The sequence below is a fragment of the Carcharodon carcharias genome, chromosome 12, assembly GCF_017639515.1.
Source record: "Carcharodon carcharias isolate sCarCar2 chromosome 12, sCarCar2.pri, whole genome shotgun sequence".
Lineage (NCBI taxonomy): Eukaryota > Metazoa > Chordata > Chondrichthyes > Lamniformes > Lamnidae > Carcharodon > Carcharodon carcharias.
The window spans coordinates 65,373,672-65,388,923 of NC_054478.1; the positions used below are offsets into that span (position 1 = coordinate 65,373,672).

Here is a 15,252-nt window from a genome sequence, read left to right on the forward strand (position 1 = left end):
CACCACCATATTGAGGGGCCCTTCACTCCTTGCTTGCCTTGGCAGTGCCATCTCTCCCAGTGGAGCTGCTGGCTTGACATATCTACGGGACTTTTGGGCCCTCAGCCTCAGGAACCTGTCTGCCATCTTTAATTAGGTGGCTACTGCCCAGAAGGTAGCAGGGTGGGTGGGTTCAGGACCTTCAAATAGGCCCAATGTCAGTGTCCCATTGTCCACTAGAAAATGTAGCCTAATCGTTCTTAATGTTTGATATCTCAATATTTGAGATACTTTATTAAAAAAATGCTCAATAATTTCTGTATGACTTGTTTATATTACCATTTCAGACTTGAGTGGAAATACCTACATCCCAAAACTGCATGGTAAGTTGCCTACAAATGTGTTCTCCAGGCAGAGTAAAAACAAAATGTGTTTTACATTAAGGAAGCCAGATAAAACGGCTCAAGCCTTTGCAAGATTGTCAACTTTAGGAGATCTTTCTGATTAAAACCAGCACTGATTGTTTACCTAAGTCTGCTGCCCACTTTCCAAGGGATTTAAAAGTTGCTGACAGAATTTTACTAGTTGAAGTTAACAATAACAGTTATAAAATCACACATGCTTCATTACTGTTCGAGAAAAACAAAGATCCTAGAATATGATGTAAATAAAGCATGATTCGGGTTCACTCATTCTCATCAGATCAGCAACCCTGATAATATATTGAATTGTAAGATGTAACACACCAAATATGATAAAATAATTGTCCCCCCCTTCACCATAAGGACTGCCACAGGACATCATGAAGAATAATTTTCAAATATGTGCATGCCCTGTCTATCGCATGTATGTCACATTTCAAGTATAAAGTTATCTTAATATCATCAGTTTTTCCAAGTTACTTGAAGAAACACTAGAGAGGAAATTTCAATAACTATTCCGGTAATGGCAACATTGAGTGTTTTTATAACTACAGAATTAATGAGAGTTTTCAAAAGGAGAGAATCTCCGTGCTAATGACTATCTTTTGTTCACACATTCAAATTCAAAAGCAGTCTCAATTTATTGACTTTGGCCGGGATTTTCCGGCCCCACTATGGCAGGACCTACTGCGGGTGATGTGGCTGGCCAGCCAAAAGTTCATTGACTATTGGCGAGACTGGAAGATCCCAGTGGCAGGTGGGGCTGGAAAATCCCAACCTTTGTTTAATGAAAAAGTTATATCTTAATTTGTTTAACAGTTGCCTCTGTTTTTCCAACTGATTTGAAAAACAAACGGAGGATGAATTTAAGGAGTGTTTGAGCTGATGTTATTACACAAATGTGATTATATTTTTGTACTTCAGAATGACAATCAAAAAGATGAAAACAGTTAGGTGGACAGTGACTGAATAGCCCATACTTTCTATTGTTTACTTTACAACTACAAAGCAATCATTATTGAAAAAGATTTGTCACTAGTAAGGGAAACATACATTTATATACTGCAAATTGCTTAATTGTGAAATCTGAAGAAAACAATGTAAGTCATAAACTTTAGGCTCTGTTATTTCCAGTGACTCTTTGATCAAGTTTTTGGTCATCTGACCTCATAAATCTCTATATGTGGCTCAGTGATATACTTTATTTTATAATGTTTCTGTGAAGCACCTCAAGAGGTTTTATTACATTAAAGGCTCTACATAAATCTAGGTTGTTGTTGTGAATGATTATTCTGAATTAACTTTTTTGATATGTTTATGGCTGCCAGTGAGATTGGCAAAAAGAAAATGACTATTTTTGATTTGAATATATAATAATCGAATCAATAATTTCTAAGAAGAAAAATGAGGTTTTGTCGATGTCAAACCCAGAATTTTATCTAAGTAATAGAAGATGACCATTTGACCAATCAGGATTGTGTTGGATCTTTGAAAAAAAACATCTATTTAGTCCCATACTCTGCCTTTTCTCTGATCCTTGAAAATATGTTTCAAATATGTATCAATGTTTCTCTTAAAAGTTATTATGGATTCTGCTCTCACCATAGTTCCTATTAGGACGGTCCATGTTTCATATACTGGTGGTGTGGACTATTTTATCTAGAGAGACTGTAGTCTGACTCAGATAGTTACTTTAAACTGGTTTATTTACACTATGTACACTCTGTAACATGATGAGCTACTAAGTAGTCACACTTATGCTGCCTGCTTCTTCTGCTGCACAGAGTCTCCAGCACATGATTGCTGATGTCACTCTTACCTCATGGTCTACATCACTCACTACCATAACTATTTATTAACCCATTACATCACAGTCCACACCCTAAATTTGTGTATTGTTGGATCCCATGGATCCTCGTCACCAGTTTGTTGTGAGCGGTGGCCGAGTTGGTACTATTGATGGAGTTGATCAGCAGACACTTCTTAGGTGGAAACTTCTACTTTATTTGCAAAGGTACTCAGCAGCAACTAAACATGTGCTTTCACTTCAAACTCTATCTCTACATTACTAACTACTGAGGTAGCCCACACTACTCTCCTACTGGATACTAAGATCATGTGATCTTCCTTAATAACATTCTTCTTAAAGGTATATTACACATCACATAAAACCATAATTACCACATCATCCCCCTTTACTCGGAAATACATATTATATTTACGAGTACAGTTTTCTCAAGATAGCAAAATATTTACACTAGTAAGTAATTTACAAATTCAATCTTTCAGGAGGTTTCCCTATGCGTGTAGAGAGTCTTAGCTCTACAGGTAACCTCCTTTTCCAGAGTTGCCTGAACATCAGGTGCTTCAGTGGGCATCTGCAGATCTGTAGATCTGCACTCTTCCACTTTTGCAAGAACATCAAATATATCTGTACTGGGTTGAGTTCTCTCAACAGGAAATGCTGACCTGATCGTGAACACTGGTGGAATCATTTCTTGGTGAATGATTTCTTCCTTAGATGATCCACATGTCTCAGTATGACTCAGCCTTCCACCTCCACATGGTAAGATAGAGGTACAGTCACTGCACTTATTTCACCCAGTAACCACTTTGGTCCTTCTCCAAAGTTCTTTACATATACCATCTCTCCCATGGTAAATTTCCTCTCACGCCTATGTCAGTCATGTTTAGTTTTATGACCTCCTTGTCTCATTTCCATCTTCCTCCCCTGAATTCGATATTATTAAACTCAATCTCGTCCAGAGCCACGTTTCATCAATAACTCCACAGGTGTAACACCTGTTGTTGTGTGAGAGGTAGCTCTATAATGGAAAAGAAAGCGTGCTGGCTTGGTTGCTAAGGAATCTCCAGCTTCTTCATACATGTCTTGAATGTTTGAACTGCCCTTTCGGCCAGTCCATTTGAGGAAGAGTGATACGGTGAAGTTTTTACATGAGTTATACCATTGAGGTTGTTAAACAACTGAAACTCAGCACTCATAAATGCCGTTATCAGAAATGACTACTTCTGGTAGTCTGTTAATGGCAAAACTTTAACGTAGCTTCTCGATTGTAGCAGAAGACGTTGGTGACTTCACCTCATTTATGTCCATCCATTTTGAATAGGCATCAACAATGACCAGAAACATTGGGCAGAATTTTGCCCTTTGTGGGTGGGTGGGCCCCACCGGCTCAGCAGTGGGCAGGCAGCCGACCCCCGCCGCCGAAACAGGGCCCCCTGCCATTTTGAGTGGGCAGGCCAATTAAGGCTAAGTGCTGTCTCAGGGAGATTAGTGACAGGTTAAAAAAGCTCTAAAAATATAAAAATAAAAACATTATTAACATGTCCCCCTCATGTGCCAATGTCACACGAGATGGGACATGTTAATAAGAAGCACTGAAACTTTATTAAAGTTTTTAACCACGAACATGAAACCTCATCCCGCCAGTGGATGAGGTTTCACGTTTTATTAGAAGCCCACTGGGACTCCTGGCCTGCCGGCCAGCCTTAAGATTGGATAGGCAGGGTCTTTAATGACCTTAATTATCCTGTCAATGGCCTCAATTGACCATTGTCAGGTTGGCGGATGGACAGCTGATTTTGCTGTCTGGCCGCCTTCCTAAAAATTTAAATGGACCAGGATGACATCGGAGTTACTCGTCAGTGAGCGGGCCCTGTCCCCAAATCACCAACGGGAAAATTCTGGCCATTATTTCCATGAAAGATCCCACATAGTCAATGTGTAACTGCACCCATGGTCTTCCTGGCCACTCCCAAGGGTGTAATGGAGCTGTTGAAGGTAACTTTTGCAGTTGCTGACATTGCACACAATTCTTCACCAAACTTTCTATTTCGCCATCTACCCCAGGCCACTGCGTGCTATGGTCTTCATTTGGGATATTTTTGGATGTGTGCTGTGTAGTTCAATTAACAATGGCTCCCTTCCCTTTAGAGGTACTATCACTCATGCTCCCCACAATAAGATACCACCCTGGCTGACATTTCTACTGAAGTATGGTTTCATTTTGTCAAAAACAGGCTCTTGTGACCAATCTTAAAGCACTTGTTCTCATTCTTGAGATAGGACTGGGTCCCTACTTGTCCAGTCTCTGATCTTTTGAGCGCATACTGGCGATGAATCTAAGAAATTTAATAATAAAACAAATTCTTGTGGAGCTGGGACTTCCTCATCATTTTCTTGTAAAGGCAAAAGACTAAATGCATTGGCATTCGCGATTTGATTGCCCAGTGAATGTATGAAAGTATATATATGCTGCCAGGATTAAAGCCTTATTTGTGTTTCTGTGTCTTCTTTCTACATGCCACCTTCTTTCAAGTGCTGACTTTAATTTTGGCCTTCTTTTCATCTTCAATATTGGCCAGACTACTCTCAAATGCAAGTCCGACTTGAGTGAGCTCAGTGGTTGAGTCTCCCAACATTTCATCATCTGTTTGCTTCTTAGAAAATTCTGCAACTTTTGCCTCCAAAGCCTCTTTGGCTTCATGTAGTTGATTCTTCAGCTGTTCCATCTCTTTTTTTGTGTTTGTTTGCTGCCTCCTGGAAAATTAAGCATTGTTGTGTCTTCTCTGCCAACTCATCCTTCAGTTTATTCAGAGATGTGTTGAATTCTTTCTGTTTCTCTTCATACTTTTCCAGAGGTACAGTCTTAGACCTTGTAGTGTATGAAGGTCTTTCAGTAGGTTTTCTTTTTCCTTCCAGAGGTGGCTCACTTTGTCTTGAACTCTGTCCTTAAGCATGGTCTCTTCGAGTTCCTTCTGCTTTCTCCCCTGTTTTGGCTTAAGACAGCCTGCATTTCTTCAGACTGTTGAGTCTATACACACTTCTTTTCCAAAGCAGAAACACTTCCTGCTTCCTTTTGGAATCTCAGTGGCCACTCAAGGCTGATTTCCCATAGCCAATTTTACCCTAGGAGGCTTGGTCCTCTGCCTCTCAGTGCTAATGCTGGGAGCTTTACCGATTGGCTTCCATAATGGACAGTTACTCTACTTATGTTTTGGCGTAGATGTCTTCACCCGTTTTTATTTGGACAGTTGTTTCTTCTAAATTTATTTGATGTTGACCATTACTGAGGTATCTGAAGGTATGTTCGCCAGTTACTGTGGTGGAAACTCCTGTGTCTACTTCCATTCTAACACGTCTACCATTCACTTTCACTGTTACATATATTGCTTCTATCTTTCCAACTTTCAAATTATACAATGAGTAAATATCTGAATTTGTTGCTTCAGGCTCTTCTACATTGTAGATCTCACTGGGTTTTCTTTTTTGAAAAGTCTGCTTGATTCTTTCCTTACACTGTCTCATTATATGTCTATTTCTATGACAATAAAAACATTCCATTTTTTAAAACTGCCAATCATTTAAAAACTGCTTCTTTTCACCTCTATTGAAATTATTCCTTGTTTTTACTCTTATGTCATTTTTTCTCATTTTCCAGCTAATGGGGGCTGTTTCCTGCTTCTCGGCAGAGTCTTGCATTTTCGCTCCCTTTTTGGCTGGAGCATCCCTCCCAATGTGGAGGATGGCACCATTTTGCGCACCCTGTATGGCTTTTGAATCTCTTACTGTGCTTTCCATTGCCAGTGCTATCTCTAGCGCCTTCTTGAAATCCAAATTCGCTTCAGACAACAATTTCTTCTGAATCGTGTCCTCAAATCTCTGAGCATGTCATTTGGGGCCGCACCAAACTCATAGGGTAGGATTTCCCCGTCGGTGAGCAGGGAGCAGGGCCCACTCACCGACATATAAAATGACGCGCAGTGACATTGGGCGGAACTCCTGATGTCACTGCGCCCCATTTAAATTTTCCGGTAGGCAGGGGCGCAGCAAAATCAGCTGCATGCCCTCCGACCTGTCAATTGCCAATTGAGGCCATTGACAGAGTAATTAAGCTAATTAGTGGACCTGCCCGTCCAACCTTAAGGTTGGCGGGCAGGCCAGGAGTCCCGGTGGGAATTAGAAAAAGCATGAAACCTCATCCACGGGCGGGATGAGGTTTCATGTAGGTTTTTTAAAATTTTAATAAAGTTTTTGTAAAGTTTATAGACATGTCCCAACTCATGTGACAGTGTCACATGAGGGGACATGTTAGGGAAATGTTATTATTCTATTTTTAGCTTTTTTACATTTTGAGCCAATCTCCCTGAGGCTGCACTTAGCCTCAGGGAGATGAGTGCACTCTTTCGTGCGCATGCGCGAAAGAGTGCACTCTCGATTTTGGGATTCCTCCCACCCCCCACCCCAGCCACACATGGAGCGCATAGCGCTTCTGTGCAGACACCATGCTGGGTGGGCCTTAATTAGCCCACCCACGTAAAATGGCGCCGCACCCTTGATCAGGGGCGCCGATCAGAAGTGTGCCTCTACGCGCCTGTCATTCAGCTTTGCCCTTGACGGGGGGAAAATCCTGCCCATAATGTTCCATTAACTGCTTCAAATTTGCCACATAGCATGTAACTGTCTCCACTGGGGCTCAATTTCTCAACTTAAACCTTCACCTTTGCATCGTTACTGAGGGCTTTGGCTGATAATGGCCCTTCAGGAGGTCCACCAGTTCATCAAAATTCTTTGAATCTGGGGCACTGGGTGACACCAAACTTTGAATCAAGCCATAGGTTTTATTCCCACGTGTACATAAGAGAATCATCCGCCTCTTTTCCCCCATAATCTCGTTCGCTTGGGAAAAGAACGTGATATATTCAGTGTAATGAGACCAATCCGTTGCTGGATTGAAAGGATCAATTCTTCTGAATTGTGGCATTCTGAGAGAGAATTACTTCATCGATTTGAGCGGAAATGCTACTTACAATTACTGTGCGAGGTACCGTGCCAATTTCTTTTCTCTTGATTTCTTCTGCTAAATTTGTTTTATCTTCACCGCCTGTTTGTTGTGAGTGGTGGCCAAGTTGGTACTATTGATAGAGTTGATCAGCAGATACTTGTTAGGTGGAAATTTCTAGATTATTTACAAAGGTACTCAGCAGCAACTACACATGTGCTATCACTTCAAACTCTATCTCTACATTGCTAACTACTGAGGTAGCCCATGCTACTCTCCTATTGGATACCAAGATCATGTAATCTTCCTTAATAGCATTCTCCCTAAAGGTATATTACGCATCAGATAAAACCATAATTACCAAATGTATACAAATATGTAGTATGTTTTAAGATTTTTAAGAGATGTGCAGCTTTTGCTTCATTTGGGATTTTGCAACCTGTTTTATTTGCACTCATTTTATCACCAGGAAAGCAGACAATTCCATCTTCTTTTCCAAAACCATTACTTCTATGTAGTTCCATTTATTTTTGTTAAAATGCAGGTAATTAAATTTTCAGTAACCATTGTTTCTCTTCTTCCCACAGGATACCAAATAGGAAGTGCAACAATACTTGAAATTGTGATAGCATTGGTGGTAATTGTGATCATTGTATTGGGTGCAGTTGGTTTGTGGTATCTGTGGAAGAGGAATCAATCTTTCAGATTCTCAGGAAATGCATATTATAGGCAGACTACCCCTGAAGGTACTGATTGCGATGGAAATATTCTTATTTCTGCATTTGAAAGGAATGGTGGAAATTAACTAAATGGATTCATACACCTACAGTACAAGAAAGGCTCATTGGACTTGAGTTTTTAAATAATGAATGTAAATGTTGACTCAAGATTCAACGATTAATGCTCATTTAAACATAGATTAAATCATTGTCATACAATGTGGACACAGTTTTCTGCACATTGTGCATTCAATTTAGGGATTTTATTCTTTTCCATTTTTCCTAGTCTAAGCATCAGGCTTTAGTTGAAGAGCCTGTTATATTTACATGAATGGTACAAAAGCTTCAATTGTTAAGGATTGTAAATGGAACATTGTATTCTAGTGATCTAAATTTTGATAACTTGACATGTAGGTATCCATGCAGCTGGAAATACTTCTGCCTCTTGTGTTGGGTTATTAACATGTTAGGAGTTTAATGCAGCTTGGTGGAGTGAGAACCAGGGCCGAGGGGGCTGTCGAATTGTGCAGGAGGCTGTTTAAGAGGCCCCACGCAGAGTCTCTGGATCGAATTATGTGGGCAGTGGGAGGGAGTGAGGTGGCGATGCCACATGGAAAGTGGCAGGAAGGCTTGTTAAAAAGGCATTTGCATACCTGTGACTGGAATTAAATGTAACTTTCTGAATTTAAACATGCAGTGCATTGGATCACGGCCCATAAAAATCCCTAACCATTCATAGTGATGGTATCCAGGCAAGGTCTCAGACTTGGGAGCAGGGAACATCAGCCATTGTGGAGCTGCCTTCCTTGAATTGGAGACTTTCATCGAAAGGGGAGAAAAGGCCAGCAAATTTGCAAAGCTGAGGGGAAGTTCAGAGGAGCAGAGGGACATCTAGAGGACATTCCCTCCAAGGGCAGCAGCCAGTTAAAGGGGGAGTAGTCGAGATATAGGACTCATGCACCTATCCTCCTGGACTCCTAAGTGATGGAGGAGAGGTGCAGAGGAAGTGTGCACCTGGCTTCAGAGTTCCCAGTGCCGGCACAGCAACAACAACCAGAGGTCAAGGTCGCAGAAGAACGTGAAGGGGAACGACAGCAAGAGAGGCCATGCCACATGCCAGAGTGTTCAGAAGTCCCTTAAACTACCTCCAGATGTTGGCACAGCAGTGTCAGAGAAGACTGTGTCTGTCAAGGAGTTCATCACTGTCTTCTGTGTGATGCTGCAGGATAACCTTTGATGGATGGGACTGAATAGACAATGGTGCTGAAAATCACCGCATCGCTGAATTTCTACACATCTAGTTCCTTACAAAGATCCACCACGTATGTGTGCAGGATATCCCAGGCAGCTAAACACTGCTGCATTAGAGAGGTGATCTATGCCATGTTTAAGAGGGCTGGAGGGTTTGTGCACTTCCGCACTGACCCTGATAGCCAGGCTGAATGCTCTGTTGACTTTGAAGGTTTTCCAGGTGTACAGGGTGGAATTGATTGCACCTATGTGGCCATCAAAGCTCCCTCAGACCAGCCTGCAGCCTTAATAAACAGGAAGGGGTTCACTTGATCTCTGTCCAAGTGGTATGCAACCACCTGAAGTACATACTTCAGAATACAAAGAGCGATGTGTTATGGGGGATCATCCTCTCCTTGAGGCGTCCTCTTTGGAACAGGGTCCTTGGGAACAGTGCTGGGATTTTTACTCCTCCTGACATACATAAACAACCTTCCCAACAAGTTAAAACAAGTTTAAAAAAAAACCAAGATGTGACTATTTGCAGGTGACTGTATGGTTTACGCATCAGAAAAAATTCAAGATCATATCAATTCACTGCAAGATGATCTTTTGGAATTGCAAAAATGGCAGCTCAGTGGGAGATGGCAAAAAGTGCTGTGTCATGTGCAATACTAACAAAAAGGCTCCATCAATAGATAGCTTTAAGTTCTGAATTCAGATTCTCCAACAGGTAGATAGATACACAACCATAAATGGAGGTTCACCCTGAAGTCAATCTTCAATGGGGGTTCCACATTCATTAGGTAACGTCCAAAGCAAACGGGACACAATTTTATGTTCCACGGGCAGGCACGTGCCTGACCTGCGGGCATAAAATTGCGCGAGATGACGTCAGGCATGCGCATTCACGATATTTTGCTCAGCGGGCATGTGCAGCAATCGGTAGCATGCCCACCGATAATTGAGCAGGCAGTTAAGCCCATTAACAGCATAATTGTCAGCGATTTATCGTGGCCCGTCCAACTTACGGTTAGTGGATGGGCCAATCGGCCAGGCGGCCTTTATATTTTGGATGAAACCTAATCCAAGGGCAGGATGAAATCTCTGTTAGGAAACAAAATAATAATATCTGGGGGCAGCATATTTATGAGGCATGCTTTCGGGAGCTTGATTATGCTGCATGGACATTTTTGCAGCTTTTTTGTGCTTTATTTTATTATTTACAGGTCTACAGCTCCCTGAGGCAGTTGTCTGCCTTCAGGGAGCTCAATGGAATCGCTCACCCGCACCCGTGGTGACGTCGGCATCTGCCTTCATCCCACGCCGGCAGTGGTGAGCTTTTCAGTGCATGTTTCACACTAGCTCGCCAATAATTGGTCAGCCAGAGTGAAATCATGATCGGGGGCCGATTGCAGTCAGGGGCCTGTTTCCTGACCACTTCTGGGCCCGCCGATCGCTCACGTCCGACGAGGGAAAAATTCAGGCCAGGCTTCTTGGATTTCTGACGAGGAATCCTTGGTATTGCAACAAAAGTATCAGAGTTATAGCTTACCAAACATTTGTTTGTCCAAACCTGGAATATGGACTCGAACTCAAGTTCTGTCGAAGGGTCATGAGGACTCGAAACGTCAACTCTTTTCTTCTCCGCCGCTGCTGCCAGACCTGCTGAGTTTTTCCAGCTAATTCTGTTTTTGTTCTGGAATATGAAAGTTGTGTGTTATGTGGCAAGAGATATAAATAAGATTGAAGCGATCCAAAGATATGCTGCAAGATTCTGCAGTATGGGAAATACACCAGTGTCACATCCTTGATCAAAGATTTGGAATGGGAATCACTACGGCAAAGGAGGGAGAAAATTAGCCTGACCACGGGAATCCCAAAGTCTTCAAAAGGCAGATAAATAGTAAAAGGGCGGTAAAAGGAAGAGTAGGGCTGATTAGGGACTAAAATGAAATTTACACATGGATGAAGGGGCCATGGCTGTGGTATTAAATGAATACTTTGCAACTATCTTTGCCAAGGAGGTAGATGCCACCCAGGCCATGGTGTCAGACAAGGAAACTCTGTCATTAGAAGGGTTCAAAATTGATAAGGAAGATGTATTGAATAGACTGTCGGTACTTAAAGTTGACAAGGCACGTAAGGATATTGAAGGAAGTGGAGGAAAAATTACAGATGTACTGGCCATAATTTTTCAGTCTTCCTTGGACTCAGAGAGGTGCCAGAGGTCTGGAGAATTGCAAACATTACACCCATGTTCAAAAAAGGTTTTAAGGATAAGCCCAGTAATTACAGACCAGTCAGTTTAACTTCAGTGGTGGGCAGGATTCTAGAAACAATTATTTGGGATAGAATTAGTAGTCACATGGAAAGATATGGGTTGATAAGGAAGAGTCAGCATGAATTTCTAAAGGGGAAATTGTGCTTAACTATCTAACTAACTAATTTTTTGAAGAGATAACGGAAAAGGTCGATGAGGATAATGCTGTTGATGTGGTGTACATGGACTTTCAAAAGGCATTTGATACAGTGCCACACAACAGGCTTGTGAGAAAAGTTATTGCTCATTGAATAAAAGGGACAGTAGCAATGTGGATATGAAATTGGCTGAAAAATAGGAAGTAGAGAATAATGTTCAGTGGATATTTTTCGGACTGGAGGAAGGTTTGTAGTGAAGTTCTCCAGTGGTCGGTATCGGGGCTCTTGCTTTTCCTGACACATATTAATGATCTAGATCTTGGTGTATAGGGTACAATTTCAAAGTTTACAGATGATATGAAGCTTGGGAGTGTTGTGAACTGTGAGGAGGATGGTATGGAACTTCAAGAGGACATAAACAAGTTGGTGGAGTGAGCAGATGGATGGCAGATGAAGTTTAATGTGGAGAAGTATGAGGTGGTGCATTTTGGTAGGTAGAACATGGATAATGTAAATTAAGGGATGAAATTTTGAAAGGGGTGCAGGAGCAGAAAGACCTGGGTGTATATGTGCATAGATCATTGAAGGTGGCAGGACAGGTGGAGAGAGCAGTTAATAAAGCATATAGTATCCTGGGCTTTATTAATAGGGGCATAGATAACAAGAGAAGGAGGTTATGCTGAATTTATATAAGGCACTTGTTAGACCTCAGCTGGAGTATTGTGTACAGTCCTGGGTGCCACATAATAGGAAGGATGTGAACACATTGGAGAGAGAGCAGTAGAGGTTTACAAGAATGGTTCCAGGGATGAGAATCTATGAAGATAGGTTGGAGAGGTTGCGACTGTTCTCCTTGGAGAGAAGAAGGCTAAGAGGAGATTTGATAGAGATGTCCAAAATCATGAGGGGTCTGGACAGAGTATATAGGGAGAAGCTGTTCCCACTCGTAAAAGGATCAAGAACGAGAGGGCACAGATTTAAAGTGATTTGCAAAAGAAGCAAAAGTGACATGAGAAAAAACCTTTTCACACAACGAGTGGTTCAGGTCTGGAATGCTCTGCCTGCAAGTATGGTGGAGGCAAGTTCAATTGAGGCATAGATGATTATTTGAATAGAAACAATGTGCAGGGTATGAGGAAAAAGCAGGGCAGTGACACTAGGTCATAATGCTTATTTGTAGAGTCGGTGCAGACATGATGGGCCAAATGGCTTCCTTCTGTGCTATTAAAATTCTGTGATTCTGTGATGTTCTATAAAATATGGAATGGACTGGTGCACCTAGTGCCCACTGGCATTGACAAAATACAAGGTAGCCATCCACAAAAACTACAAAGACCACTTGTTTCCAAGACAGTGCATCAATATCTTTCTTCCCAAGGACAATCCATGATGGAACAATGTGCCAAAGGAACTAGTCACAGCCCCATCACTTGAAACCTTCAAGGCCCATCTTTAAATTATTTCCATTGAAAAGTTTTTATTATCAGGACTACCATTTCAGCAGGTCATACCTGGTTTAACCAGCGCTACCCATATAAATGTTGGCAGAATATGGATATTAGTCTATGATGCCAATACGACTAAAGCAGAAGGTATATGCCCATTTCCCTGGGTTCACTCATGATGCATATATGCTCTGGCAAACCCAGGTGCCACAATTGTTCCAGCCAGGTTTTCATAGATGGGTTCTGAGTGACAAGGGGTACCCCCTCATGACATGGCTGCTGACACTAGTGACAAAATGTTACACACCAGCCAAGGTGTGGTACAATGCCTGCCACGGGTTAACCCTGGCCACAGTCAAGCAGACAATTGGCCTACACAAGATGTGATTCCATTGACTGGGCCATCCCAGAAGAACATTATAATGTAACCCAGCAAGGATTTCTAGAATTGTTGGGCTGAATTTTCAGGATATCTGACTTCAGCAGGTCCAATGCCAAATTACATTCTAATGAGCATTGATTGGCATAAGGCGGGACTTCTGCCCCTCGCTCAGGAGGAAGTCCCACCTTGGAGCACTGTCAGCCAATCTGATTGGCCAACAGCTCTCCAGTCACTCCAGGACAGCGCTGCAGTGGTTGGGAGAGGCCATGCAGGCAGCTGCCCGGCACTAAGCCCCAGAAATCAGAGGACAGGTAAGTGGCAGGGGTCCCAGGGCAGGGAGGATAGGGAAGGCATGTGGGGACAAGAGGGGGGAGATTGGGGTCTCAGGGGATAGGCTGGGTGGGGGGGTGGGTGCGGAAGGTCTGCAAGTCACTGGGCCTTAAGAGGAGGGCACTCCCCCAGTCAGAAGGGAGCTTCTGATAGAGGCACCCCCCCCACTCCCCCACCCAAGATCAAACTTATTTTATTTTCACGAACTGTCCCCGATCAAGCTGTCATCCATCTGCCAGCCTAAAAATGGAGGCTGGGTGGGAAAAGGCCCTTAAGTGGCCATTAAGTAGCCATTTATGGGCCTTAATTGGGGAAAGGGCAGGCTTCCCATTCAAGGCCCAGCTTAAAATTGCTACCAGGTCAGAGTGGGGGAACCTGGAGGGAATCCCATCTGGGCAGGGGTGGGGGGGCCGCATCTGCAGCGCTGTGCACAACTTGATGTAGCAGATGGGTGAGCCCTTACATCCAGAGGATGTGGAGAAGACTTACTTCTGTTATGATGAGGAGGGGGCAGAGGAGGCAGAACAGCAAGATGAGTTGCCTGCACCAGAAGCAAGAGCCTTGAAGATATGGAGATATGGAGAGGGGCTCCTGTGCAAGTGCCGCTGCCTCCTCTTTGGCTGTGTCTACTGGAGGCAGTCTGGTCATTGGCAGAGAGACTGAGGAGCACCTGTCCATCCTCGGAGTATCTTGAGGTTTCTAACAATCTAATTCACAATCACTTCCAGTAGGCATCAGGTTCCTAAGCTGCCTGTGCATATCACCAATGGGCCACGACATCCCCACATATCATCATATTTGATAAATATCAGCATCTCATCACTGAGTATCCCCAAGTCTACTTCCCCATGCACACAGACTACACTCACCTTACAAAGAGGTAGATGAGGGTCCAAGGGCTCACACTGCCATTCAGTAGCCATCAGTCACTGAATAAAAGATTCAGGTATAAATGCAATACATTTTAATAATGCACAAATACCAATTAGTAACATTTAAAGTATAAACACCCATGCTAACCTGATGCTTTTAGGCTTCCAAGTGCCCTGACAGGGTGTGGTTCAGGCATCTGCAGCTAAGTTGGAGGCAGGCTGCTGAATGTTATGCTCCATGGCCTGAGGTGACCTTGACAGCTGTCCACTGGGTGCTCGAGGCCTGAAGGGCCCAGGCGTGCAGAGGGGCTCCTGTGCAAGTGCCGCTGCCTCCTCTTTGGCTGTGTCTACTGGGGGCAGTCTGGTCATTGGCAGAGAGACTGAGGAGTGCCTGTCCATCCTCGGGGTATCTAGAAAGGAGCATTCAGATGCGGCAGGCTGCTGCTCCTCTTCCCTCTCGGCACTTAATAGCACTGCCCTGTTTACCAGAGATGGGAGGCACCTGGAGGGGGATCCTCATGCATACTGAGTAGTCACTGGGTGGCCTAAGTGGATCTAGCTGTCCATGACGATCAGCAACCTCTCCATTGAGGAAACCATGCGTTCACTCATTTGTGACCTGGCAGAACCCAGGGCCTGAATGGACTCC

The 15,252-nt window shown here is 43.1% G+C and overlaps 1 protein-coding gene across 1 annotated transcript in view; it reads left to right on the plus strand.

The window, feature by feature from the left end:
• The window catches only part of pla2r1 (phospholipase A2 receptor 1), a 127,968-nt gene extending 119,912 nt beyond the window's left edge, over window positions 1–8,056 (plus strand). Inside the window, exons 29-30 of the mRNA XM_041200246.1 lie at window positions 327–362; window positions 7,792–8,056. Of these exons, the coding sequence (XP_041056180.1) occupies window positions 327–362; window positions 7,792–8,009 (254 nt within the window). The 3' untranslated portion in view covers window positions 8,010–8,056. The remainder of the gene's footprint in view (window positions 1–326; window positions 363–7,791) is intronic.
• The last annotated feature ends 7,196 nt before the right edge of the window (window positions 8,057–15,252 follow it).